This window comes from Amblyomma americanum, chromosome 1 (genome assembly GCF_052857255.1).
Source record: "Amblyomma americanum isolate KBUSLIRL-KWMA chromosome 1, ASM5285725v1, whole genome shotgun sequence".
Lineage (NCBI taxonomy): Eukaryota > Metazoa > Arthropoda > Arachnida > Ixodida > Ixodidae > Amblyomma > Amblyomma americanum.
In genome coordinates, this window is record NC_135497.1 from 55,959,299 (window position 1) to 55,971,488 (window position 12,190).

The 12,190-nt window shown below is 50.4% G+C and overlaps 1 protein-coding gene across 1 annotated transcript; it reads right to left on the minus strand.

The window, feature by feature from the left end:
* Nucleotides 1–290: 290 nt before the first annotated feature.
* On the minus strand, nt 291–11,360 carry LOC144132901 (putative chitinase). Its single transcript, XM_077665629.1, has 4 exons — nt 11,143–11,360; nt 9,611–9,858; nt 2,686–2,811; nt 291–773 (listed from the first exon to the last, which is right to left on the minus strand). Exons 1-4 carry the CDS (start codon nt 11,345–11,347, stop codon nt 543–545), a joined length of 810 nt encoding a protein of 269 aa, XP_077521755.1. The 5' UTR covers nt 11,348–11,360; the 3' UTR covers nt 291–542.
* Nucleotides 11,361–12,190: the final 830 nt, after the last annotated feature.

Genomic DNA, 12,190 nt, shown 5'->3' on the forward strand with positions numbered 1-12,190 from the left:
TCCATGTGTATTTTTATTTTCGTCGGCGTAATTTGCAGCTATATTGTCTATGACTAAAGATATCGCGTTAAAAGCACCAGTGTTTTTATATTTCCGTGCACATTGCAAAAGCCCACATGGCCAAAAACAATCTGGAGTACACCAATACAGCTGCCTCACAACCGACTGTCTATATTGGGCGCATAAAAAGGCAGTGGCCAGTAGCCTTCCCCCATCTGCTAGCAGACCTTTCTCGTCTGCCGTCAGGGAAGAGAAGTCCTCTTTATTATAATGTGCGGGGTGTAAAATCTCTTTGTTCATCTGCTCAGACAGCTTTCGCTGTATGAATCGTCTCTGGATACATTCAAACACGCCATTATACTGCAAAGACCGACATGCATCTTGGCTTCAATGTAAAACATATATTTTACATCCACATGGCATTCATTCAATCTGGGCCCACGAAGTAAGTGAAGCCAATGAATCCCTGCGCAGAGTGAACGTTTCTCGCGGTCGCTGAACCCAGCAATTTCCATGTGCCCTCTAGGCCTAACCAGAATCATCTAGGTGCTCGCCATAGCAGCAGTGCTCCGGGACGTGGCGGTCGTTGACGACGACTCTGACTCGGGCAGGCTGAGGTTCGCCGATAGCCTCTTGATGGGCTGGTCCATTTCGTTGAGCGCGTTGTGCAGCTGTCCCAGCAGTACATTGCGCTGGCTGCAGTCGCCGTTGTAGTCCATGTCAACGGTCACCACGCATATACCGCCCATACGCATTCGCTTGGCGAACAGAACCTGCGCGGTATTCGTCGACCATTAACAAGCAAGCAAGCGTAAACACCACAAACCCGGAAAGCGTACCCGTCCGACGGCTCACTCACTTTGGCCTCGGCTGCTGAGCCCAAGGTTGCGATCTTGAATCCCGGCCGCGTCGACCGCATTTAAATGAAGGTGAGGAACGCTAAACTCTGTGGCAGCTGTTAACCGCGTTTTGCGCATGTGGTGCTTCCGCATAGTTTTGGTCATGTGCAAAGTTTAGCTACCACTGCGTTTAGCGTTTTTATGGATAGCATGAGAGTCCCATGTCCCCGCACTCACCAGTGGTGTCACACCTTAAGCCCAGCAAGGTAAAAAGTGGCACCTTAGCATACGCTAGAGCCACCTGCCAAGAACGTGGAAGAGACAGCTGCGACCTGCCACTGTTGGCAGACGGCAGTGCAGAAATGAGCATCATCCTCTCCTCTGCCAGGGGAGAGGAGAGAAAGTGAGCAAGGTGGCCGCTGTGGGAAGAACCTTGTCATATGCCACGGCTGGCAGGTGCAAAGTCATGCATGGCACCTTACAGTGAGGTTGTTATGTTCTCGCATGGTCACAGCTTATAGTGATTAGGTGTCCAAATTTTCGCAGCTCAGCGTAAACGACAATTTTTTTAAATGGTGTGTGTAACTAGTACGAGTTAACATGTGCATGACTTCTTCATTTGTCTTGAAGTGTTTTTTACACCCCCACAGCTGCTTTGAATGCACTGTCGATAGAACCGTGCGGTTACCTCGTGTCACATTAACGCCAGTTCGACCGCTATGAACAGCACACCTCTGCGGTCGCTCTAATGATTGCAAATGTGTCCTGTCTGTTGCACGCCCTGTAGTGGCGACAGCGCTTTCTCGCTCCTATCTTCTGAAGTGCTTGTTCTCAACGTGCCGCTCCTCCTCTCCCGCAAACTTTCAAAGCGCGTCTCGCCAGCCGGGTCGAGCGCGGAAGGTGGTGTGCCTCTTTTCCACAGTGCTGAACGGTGTGGACGGCGCACGACGGCATTTTTTATGGACTTTTTACCGGCAGCTCTCGTGGTAAACCGTGTGCTGTGCGACTTGTGGCCGCGTTAAAGAACCCCAGGGTGCCTAAATTTATAGAGCCCTCCACTAGAGTGTCCCTCATAGCAAGAAATGAGACGCAAAGATAGCTGAGCTACAAACAGCACTGTAAGAAGCTGTTAGCCAGGGGAACCTCAATACTGGGTCTTGTTATTAATTTCGAAGGCGCGAAGACTTTTTGCTGAAGTCTTAATAAACCTCGCTTGTATTTCTTCTCTGGGAGGTAATATGCTGGTCTTATTTGTGTTGCCACCTCAGTTTTCTTCATTTCGTTGCTGAGAGTACAAATTTGGGACTTTAAAGCTCATATAACTCAGAAACGTGCCTTCAAGCCATGAACGCTGCACAGTCACTGGCGGTTTCAGTTATGTGATGTGGCATCAACATGTCAGCAATGCATTCGTCATGTGGGAGACGACGTGACAATCTAACTCTGTCTATATCCAGCTTAAGCCTATCGCATAAGGGCGTGAGGGTAATTCCACTCCTGAACAGCTGTTCGAGCATACGTCCGCGAAAACTTTATGGCCCTAATTCTGCGTTGCGGAACTTCGGATGCTACAATAACAAGACACGGGTAAAGAGCACGGGGTATAGGTTACAGAATGCAGGTGACGATAAGGGAAGAAGTGTAGGTTTTCGCTGTACACGTGGGTCTCAAGCATGGCGGCCACTACCTGTGACGTCTGTGCAAGCCACCACACAGGAATGTGCTGAAGCATGTGCCACCCTGATTTTCAAGGCGTGCTTCACGGATATGTTTTACAAGCAAGCAGTAGATTGAGTGCGACCCTTCGCAAACCAGAAACATTGCGAGCTAGGATACACGCACTGACGTTGTTGAGAATGGTGGCCTTGTTGTCATAGCCAATCCACTGTCCTTTGTCCCGGTTGACGGCGATCTTGCAATCGGCCTCCTTGTACAGCGGCACCGACAGGTCGGAGCTGATTTCGAGGCAGATCTGCGCACGCGTGCACCGCATGCACGTGGTCAGTGGGCATCTTGTGTGCATAGACATTGTGCAAAAGCGCCGTGAGTGTGTGTAACTGTAGCACGTTTATTATGGTTGCATCTAGTAATACAGTGTTTAGCACCGTGCCGTACGGTAAGCACGCTAACTACGGTAATTCCAACCGTACGGAAAATATGGCTAAGCAAGCATGGCGGCATTAGCAACGACAACGCTTTAACATATTCACCTCTCCTATGCTCTCTACATAGTGAAGAGAAGTGACTTTGCCATAAGGCAGGCTATATCAGCCCTAGAATTGACAGTGCAAGGAAAACTACCGTTGTACACGCATCTTAGCCGAATTATACACCGGACGAAACGAAACCCTCCCGGACACAGATCCTCTACGGCCATTTTAGAAAGACACAGTCGAACCTTGTAATGACGAAACGGTTTATCACGAAAAATTGAACATAACTAAGCACTGGCGATTCTCTTTGGAAGCTCGGTCAATACGGGCTATAAAGAACCATTTCTTTATAACGAAGTTCAGCTGTATATCTATCGATGATGAGTGCCGTTGGCGGCGGTATTGTGAAACGAGCGAAGAAGCGATTAGTGGCCATGGCGACTACTAGCATTGGTGGCTGCGTAGAGAAGACATGACATAAGCACTTCGAAATAGACGAGCAGCCCGCGCTCTTTGGTGAACGGTCCCGGGGGCGCGGGTCCACGGACGCTGGCTCGCAGCTCGTAGCGCCCACTGTTGCGTAGCCTGTAGGCGTAGCCGAACAGCGCCAGGACTACGCGCTGCCGGAAGCGTAGCTCGCCGAGGAACGTCTCGCACGCCTCCACCTGCGCGTCATGCATGCTACGTTGGATCAGTGCCTGGGCAAAATTGAAAATTGGTCCATTAGTAAAATAAATGGCGTAGTAATTGTCTCGCATATCTCGATGGACACCGGAACCGCGCCGTAAGGGAAGGGAGAAAAGTAGGAGTGAAAGAAGAAAGAGAGAAAGAGGTGCCGTAGTGGAGGGCTCCGGAATAATTTCGACCACCCGAGTATCTTTAACGTGCACCGAAATCGCACATCACACGGGCGCCTTTGCGCCTCGCCTCCACCGAAACGCGGCCGCCACCGTCTGGTTCGAACCCGGGAAATCTGGCTCATTAGCCGGGCACTCTATCCACTGAACCACCGGGGCGGGAAGTGCGTAGGTGCAATCCTGAAAACCTGCGCTTGTATAGAATTTCTAGGCTAAGCGATGTGGCGGGTGGGCCACCTGCCACTTACTATACAGACGGACATCGATCGCCATTTCCGTTTGCAGTAACGCATTAATAATCCGTGTGAAACCGGAAATCAGGCATCAAGAGCTAAAACAAAATTTGTTCCTCGACTAATCGGTTTGTGTCGCTTGGAAGGTATGTAACGCGAACAAAAAAAAGTTGAAACCTATCCTGTCTTTCGCCTGTGGTGATTACGGCACAGCAGTATGGATGGGCGCACATTGGACTCCCAGAGGTGCCTCTGACGCTTAGACTCTATTGCATAGTGGCTTCTTCGATTTCTTGCCGGCCGCTAGAACGCACTATTGTAGTAATGCTAGTGGCCCAGTTGGAACCAGTCGACAGACTCGTGCTCTTTCTTTTCTTCATATGATCAGAACAGGATCATTGGGCTTTATGGGCAGCCGAACACTGCGCGCTGAATTTTTTTCGAGACTGAGATATGTCCCGAACATTAATTCCGCGAAAGGTGCTCTCCTTCCTATACCTGCCTATATCGGCTGCTAGTCGACGGGCTCCAACTGGGCCACTATCTCTGCCACACCCTGAACACGAATAAACGCGTATGGAAGTGAAAATTTACCCGGGTTTGAACCCGATCGAAGCGGCCGCGATTAGATGGAAGCGAAACGCGCAAAAATCGATTTTTTTTGAGAAAGACCCGCCGCGGTGGCTCAGTGGTTAGGGCGCTCGGCTACTTAGCTGGAGTTCCCGGGTTCGAACCCGACCGCCGCGGCTGCGTTTTTTATGGAGGCAAAACGCTAAGGCGCCCGTGTGCTGTGTGATGTCAGTGGACGTCAAAGATCCCCAGGTGGTCGAAATTATTCCGGAGCCCTCCACTACAGCATCTCCTTTTCTTCTTTCCCTCCCTCCTTTATCCGCGGTTCAGGTGTCCGCCGATATATGAGACAGATACTGCGCCATTTACTTTCCCCAAACACCAATTGGGGAAAGGAAATGGTGCAGTATTTGTCTCACATATGGGCGGACACCTGAACCGCACTGTAAGGGAAGTAATAAAGGAGGGAGTGAAACAAGAAAGAGGTGCCGTAGTGGAGGGCTCCGGAATAATTTCGACCACCTGGGGATCTTTAATAATTATAAGTGGTTTTTTGGGGAAAGGAAATGGCGCAGTATCTGTCTCATATATCGTTGGACACCTGAACCGCGCCGTAAGGGAAGGGACAAGGGAGGGAGTGAAAGAAGAAGGGAAGAAGGAGGTGCCGTAGTGGAGGGCTCCGGAATAATTTTGACCACCTGGGGATCTTTAACGTGCACTGACATCGCACAGCACACGGGCGCCTTAGCGTTTTTCATCCATAAAAACGCAGCCGCCGCGGTCGGGTTCGAACCCGGGAACTCCGGATCAGTAGTCGAGCGCCCTAACCACTGAGCCACCGCGGCGGGTCTGGGGATCTTTAACGTGCACCGAAATCGCACAGCACACGGGCGCCTTTGCGTCTCGCCTCCATCGAAACGCTGCCGCCGCGGTCGGGTTCGGACCCGGGAACACGGGATCAGTAGCCGGGCGCCTTAACCACTTAGCCATCGCGGCGGGGCAAACGCGATGTCAGTGCGCGTTAAAAATCCCATTTGGTCGAAATTATTCCGGAGCCCGCCACTACCACACTTTTTCCTTCCTTCACTCTGTCAGTCCCTCCTTTCACGTTAAAAATCCCAGGTGGCCTTGATTATTCCGGAGCAGGCCTCCACTACGGCACCTCTTCCTTCCTTTCTTCTGTCAGTCCCTCCTTTATCGCTTCTCTTACGGCGCGGTTCAGGTGTCCGCCGAGATGTGACACAGATACTGCGCCATTTCCTTTCCCCCAAAACCAATTTTCATTTCCGTTTCTTTTTCTAGGGCATAAATCTTTTGGGGGCAAGGTATTCTGGCCATGTTCCGCAGTAGATTTCGATCACTAAATATAGTGTAGACAACGATGATACAGCCTCTTTGCAAAGCGTAGAAACTTGATGCAGTAGGCAATGGGCGGAGGCTTTTAAACGCGGCACCGGAGGTCCTGAGGTTAGCAAAAAAAGGAGGTTGAAACCTCGGTTAAAACCTTCGTAACTGATAGAAATTCGCATGTTTTGAAGAGGGGAATTTGTTTGCGTCGCCAACCTTAAGTATTCCGCATTTTTCGAGGTGGAAACTTATGCATGGGCTCGGGCAACATACCCTGCCCGTAGAGGACAGCTTACTCCATTTGTACTCTTTTCGTGTTTAGAAGAGAGTTGCGAGGAAAGACTGAAAAAAGAGACGCTCGTCGCAACAACCGAGGATAGCGCTGCTTCCTTCCTATAACATTGAGTCCTTATCGCCCCAATTCAGTGAAACGTTCTCGGTGCTGCTTTCGCTGTAGCCATTGATGACCACCAATAGAAAGCCTCTTGTGGAGCTGACAGCAATACCGCCTAGCAGGTCTTCCTTGAAGATGATTGGTGGGACGGCCGTCTTGAGAGTGTCTTCCTTCGAGTACGCGTGGACAATCAGCAGGCAGCTCATGCTACAAGGAAGAGCGCAACAACGACGTCCGTTAGGCGGTTTAGCAGCGCTGTACCGGCACGCAATAAACCAAAGCCGGAGGCGGGGGAAGGGGGCTGTTACGTGTAACTGGAGAGGTAGCAGTAGCGGCACCATTGGTTTTTCGATGTTTCTTTGACGAAAAAGTAGGGTCCCCTCATACGGATTTCCCAGAAAAAAAAATATCGCACCCGGGAAGGGCGATGACCCTATTTCAAATATGCCCCTGATGAAGGCAGTGGTGACGAGTAGTCGCATATTATTTTAACCTGGCCTCTCGCCTCACCTGACAGTGACAGCGTCGATTAAAGACACAAGGGAGCGAATTCGCGCATCAAACTCTTGTCGTTACGCCCGGACGTCTTCACTGGGAGAGCTTTAATTTCTAAGTTAAGCTCTCGTATTGAAATAATACCTTGTGATTAGTTTAAGATTGAGGGCTTTTTGAAGAAAAAAACTTCTCTGGTTAAATAAAGCAGAGAGCGTAGCCTTATAAAGGAAGCTTGTATCTCTTACTTTCATCCACGTATAGGCGCCTATACCTTTCGGAACACGGAAGCCACGATAAGCCTCCTTTCAGAGTTCTTGGAAGCATGCATACTCTGCCAAGCAACAGAAATCAAACACTTTCGTGATTTCTGCGCTTATTAAGTACGTGTGGCCAGACCTTTACAACAGCAGACCGCATTTCGTGCACCAGAGTGCTGAGAAATGAACTAGCCAAGCCAAGGCAACAGAAAAATACAAAGGAAAAAGCGATAACGATAACAGAGACGAACATCAGTCGCCCTGTTTCATGAGAATATCCCTTCAGGGTAACGTACGTGACTACAGATAGCATAGCAGGAGCACGTCCACAAGTCCCCATACAGAGCTCAGGTCCATTTCGATAATATTGCCTTTAAGCAACATACTACGACGATGCGGACGCCTTGTTACCCAGAATTCCTTCCACATATAGGTGAAAATGCAGGTCACTGTGTAACTTTGCATCTCAAGAAAAAGCGCCCAGAAGAAATCTCAGGAGAAAGTTAAAGGGGTGCCTGAGGACTGCTGCGTCCCATTTTTCTCGGACTTCTTTGTGGATGTTAACCCTTATCCTGCAGCAAAAGAACTTATAACCGGGAGAACTGAATTTAAAAATTTTCCCGCTACTCCGTTCAAACTCGTGACGTCCACACCGACTCTACAGCTCAACTTACCATACCATACCGTGTCATACCTTACCGTGCCATAACATACCATACGATACGCCGCGCCATGCACCGTGCCGTATTATATCATAACGTGACATCCATACCATATGCCATACACCGCATCTTACCGTACCAATAGTTGTAGTAGTAGTAGTAGTGCAAAACTTTCAGAGCCCAAATCAAGTGTTCAAAATGTGCTTTGCCGGCCCCGCCAGGCCGACCTGATTCTCTTCACGAGAAGAAGCCAGTCAGGTATGCCTGTACAGAACTGGGGTGAGGCAGGGGGTAGAAAGAGGACTTAAGAGTGACAGGACTGTGGAATGGGCAGCGAAATGCCATTCCATTAAGTTACTATCAGGATAGCGGAACTGACGGTGGCTGCTCGACACATAAGCAGCTTGAACGAAACAAGATGGTGTTAGCGCGTTGGCAGGGTACCTTACGTTAGTTCAGGTTATGTTGCAGCATGCCTATGCCGGGCTTCCACATTGTATGAAGGTCCCCACTTCATGTGGATACTGACAAGCGTCAGCAGAAGGATTTTTCTTTGTGTCGATACGCATCGCCTGCACAAAGAAAATAAGCGCTTAGCATTTAGAGAAAGGGATTGTTACGCGCTTAGTATTCTCAGGTGACTAAGTTCGGAGCAAAAAAAAAATATTGAAAGGAGATCATTCCAGACAACCATTTCGATGACGTTCGTTTTGAACATTTGTTAACTGTGTGCTTTTAACGATGAACGCCATTTAGCACTTTTTCATGGCTTTCCATTTCTTTGTTTGTAGGTGCGACCTGTGTTTACGACGCTGAACCATGTGCAGATTTGTTTTACACGTGTGCGTAAGTTGCGCGAGGTGAGCTCATAGTCTGCACGGTTTACACCGTGCTTTTTTTCTGCGGTATTATGACGGTCTTTTTGCGTGTTTCCTACAATACAGCGAAGGTACACAAATGCCAACACGCCCATGCGAAAGTACTGCAGCGACGTTCGCTTTAGCTGTATAAGACGCCTGAGCAGTAGCAGGGAGTGCTGGAACAATAATGAAATCGTCAATATGTTACCAATAAAACTTAATAATAAAGGAGGTAAGCTGCAGTTTATCGCAGCGGCATGGCTAATACAGTACAGTGTAAGTTTTAAACCAGAAAATGCGGTAGAGTAAGTCACCAGAGGTCCAAAAGAGAGAAATATCAACGGCTTGCATGTGCATTTCAATCGACTTAAGTCTACACTCGCAGTCTGTTGGAATGAATAAGGGTGTCTACCGGATGTTTCAGGGAAGCTCGTAGCTAATTTTTTTAAATACAGACCATGCAGCATAGCAATTTGAGTGTTGGCGGTAATCAGAAAACTGGTCAATCATGTGAACTATGGTTGGATACTACTCAAGAACTAAGCGACCTTTCCCCCTCATTAGACTCCCTTTCAGTCAATAGCGTCGGCCGATTCTCATGAGCCTGTTAGCGTGACAATGCAGGGAGTGCTATGGCATTTAAGGAGAGCTACGAGTGCAGCTCTCTCAATTCTTAGACTTGCTTAAGCGCAAGTGGCCTCGACGCTGCTGTTAAAAAAATTTTGACCATCGTTCGCCCCTTTCGAAAATTTGGCGCGCCAAAAGCGCTCCCATCAGTACCATGGTGAACTACGGCGAAGCTGAGAGGTGCGCCAGCGAGTGGTGTGTGCTGGTGGGCGCTGCCGTAATCACCCACCAGCACCCACCTGAGCACAGCCGTACTGCACCAAAACTATGGTTCATGTCGATGTTGATGTTTATTAGGCCCACTCGCGGAGCGTACCCTGACGAGGTCGACGTAGACGGGGTTGAGGTCCACCGGCAGCCGGTCCCAGTCCAGCTCGACGCCTTCGAAGTTGAACTCTCCGAGCCAGTGGACCACGCTGTCGGCAAGCAGGGCGCGCCTCGAGGCCGCATCGGTGCCCTCGGTCAGGTTCAGCGGGCCGGAGCCCACGTGCTGCACAGATAGCACCAGCCTAAGCTGCGGGTGGCTCGTCTTCAGGGCATTCATGTCGCGGACGGACTTGAGCCCTGCGGAACAACACGCCAGCTGTGAAGTTCTTTATATCTATAAGCACATCCCTATCGTTAGCACGTAATGATTTAGCGCCTGTTCTCGGCAGACTTGGGCGAACATCGCCAGAAAACCGCGGGTGAACCGGAAAGAGGACATAACGCGAACCTTGCGAAACTTTTCGTCCACAAATAAAAGGAACCGCCGCGCCGTTAGCGGAAGGGTGCCATGCGGGACTTCGAGGCCTTCGCATGCGATCACAGCGAAGATCGGGTTGCCAGTGACCGCGTGTAGCACAGTAACTCGATTTCCTCATCACTAGCAAGCCTCGACGCCCAGGGGCGTGGAAGGGACTGAAATTGAAAATTGGTTGTTGGGGAAAGTAAATGGCGTAGAACCTGTCTCACATCTCGGCGGACACCTGAACTGCACCGTAAGGGTCGGGATAAAGGAGGTGCTGAGAGAAGAAAGGAAAAAAGAGGTGCCCTAGTGGATGGCTCCGGAATAATTTCGACCACTTGGGGAGCTTTAACGTGCACTGACATCGCACAGCACACGGGCGCCTTTGTGTTTCGCCTCCATCGAAACGCGGCCTCTCGGTCTGGTTCGAACCCGGGTAGCCCGGATCAGTAGCCGAGCATCAAGATTGCGTATGTGGGTGCCCAAGCTTGGGGCTAAACAGCGAACAGACGCGGGACGCCTGTAAAAAAAAAAGAGGCGAGGGCGGCGGAAAGTGGGTGGTACGGGGCGTGGGCTATCACGCATAAGCGGAGTCGCAGATGTTATGGCTATGTTTCCATCCGTTGCGAGAACCTTAAATGAGCGTAGATTTGACTCGAGACACAGTAAGCTTAAGAGCCTGTGTCGCTGACTCGTCACCGCTTATCATGAGTGGTGCGTCTCTGGCTCGTTTCGCGCTACAGCGAAGTCGGCGACAGAAGTGTCTTGTGGTGTAGTGTGGCATCACCGGTTCGAGACCGATTCCAGTTATGCGGCTAACACCATCCATCCGCCCGCCCGTCCGTCCGTAGGAAGATCTGGCACTCCGATCTTATGCCATTATGGGAAGAGATCATGCACCATGGAAATCAGGTTACATAAAACTACCTAAATAAAACAGCCATCACTGATTCTGATGATCGTTGAGACATGAGCTACATAAACGGTATGAAGTCGAAGTTTCGTGTTGCCGAGGAGCCCCGCAATTGTATTGCCACTCGCCACTTCGTAGTTTGTGGCACTGAACCGAAGTGTCGCTGTGCCTGCTTCCGCGCAGGCGCAGAAAATGCGTATGCGTATACCGGTGTCGTCCTCCTGGAACTGCAGCCGAAGTCCGTTAGGGTCCACGCGCGCACCCGTGTAGACGAGGTGTGTGCAACAGTGGGCGCACAGCTTGCCCAGGTCATAGTCTTTGGGCGCGGCCCTCAGGAGGCTGGGCGAGTTCCGGTAGCACACCACCGCGGTCCTACCGCCGCTCATGCCCAGAACAACCACGTTGGCGCCCATCCAGCTGGAATCTGCGACGTTGGAACAGCAGCCGTAATACGGAGGCGAAAATTGGAGGGGGAACTTACGCTCCGCCTTAAGGGTATGACGCGATAGTGTAATGGGTTAATTCCCATATATGGAGGTCATTTTCTCAGCATACAACTTATGATTGGTAGCTCGTGCGGACACCTTTCCGGATAACTTAATCTACAACTTCCGTTCACGCAAATCACGAGCCAAGAAAGCCTTACGCCTTAACAAACGTGGAACTAATGCTCGCTGCCACTGCGGCACGGTGCCAGGAGGTGGGGTGGGTAGGGTAGCGGTGACACGAGAATGCACAGTGGATAGAGGAAGGAAACAGACGCTGACAACAAAATAAACTGAAAAATGACTTTATTAATGCTGCACAATTACTTGGTTCATTGTACGCAAAATCAAGCCGTTTTCGTAAGCCCTTTGCGGAAACGCGGCGCGCAAATGACGTCATCTCCCCTCCTGGGACAATAGGCCGGTGGCAATTGGCGCGGTTCGGGTGTCCTCTAATATTTAAAGACCGATACTGCGCCATTTCCTTTCCTCAAAACCAATTTTCAATTTATACTCCACTGATCGCGGAAGGAAGTCGATGTTATCGTATGCGCGATGGGCAGCGTGCGCAATGCCTGCTTAAACGGGCTACTGATAAGCATTATGAACTGAAGCACTGCGCTTGCCCTCTCCCGCTTTCGTCGGTATAAATACGCGCTGCTGAATAGTGGAGAAGCGGGAGGTGGCTTCCTGGCCCCACGGGGCTGGGATCTCGGGGCTTTCGCACATGTGCCGGGAGCTCGTTGTCACCGGGGGTATCTGTAGCTAAAC

What these genes read in the sequence shown, in the direction of transcription:
- LOC144132901 (XM_077665629.1), bottom strand. Translation starts at nt 11,347, where the DNA reads ATGGGCGCCAACGTGGTTGTTCTGGGCATGAGCGGCGGTAGGACCGCG. An exon ending in GTTCCAGGAGGACGACACCG is followed by an intron (nt 9,859 to 11,142) that starts GTATACGCATAC and finishes GTTGTTCCGCAG; the next exon opens with GGCTCAAGTCCGTCCGCGAC. An exon ending in AGGCCACCATTCTCAACAAC is followed by an intron (nt 774 to 2,685) that starts GTCAGTGCGTGT and finishes AATACCGCGCAG; the next exon opens with GTTCTGTTCGCCAAGCGAAT.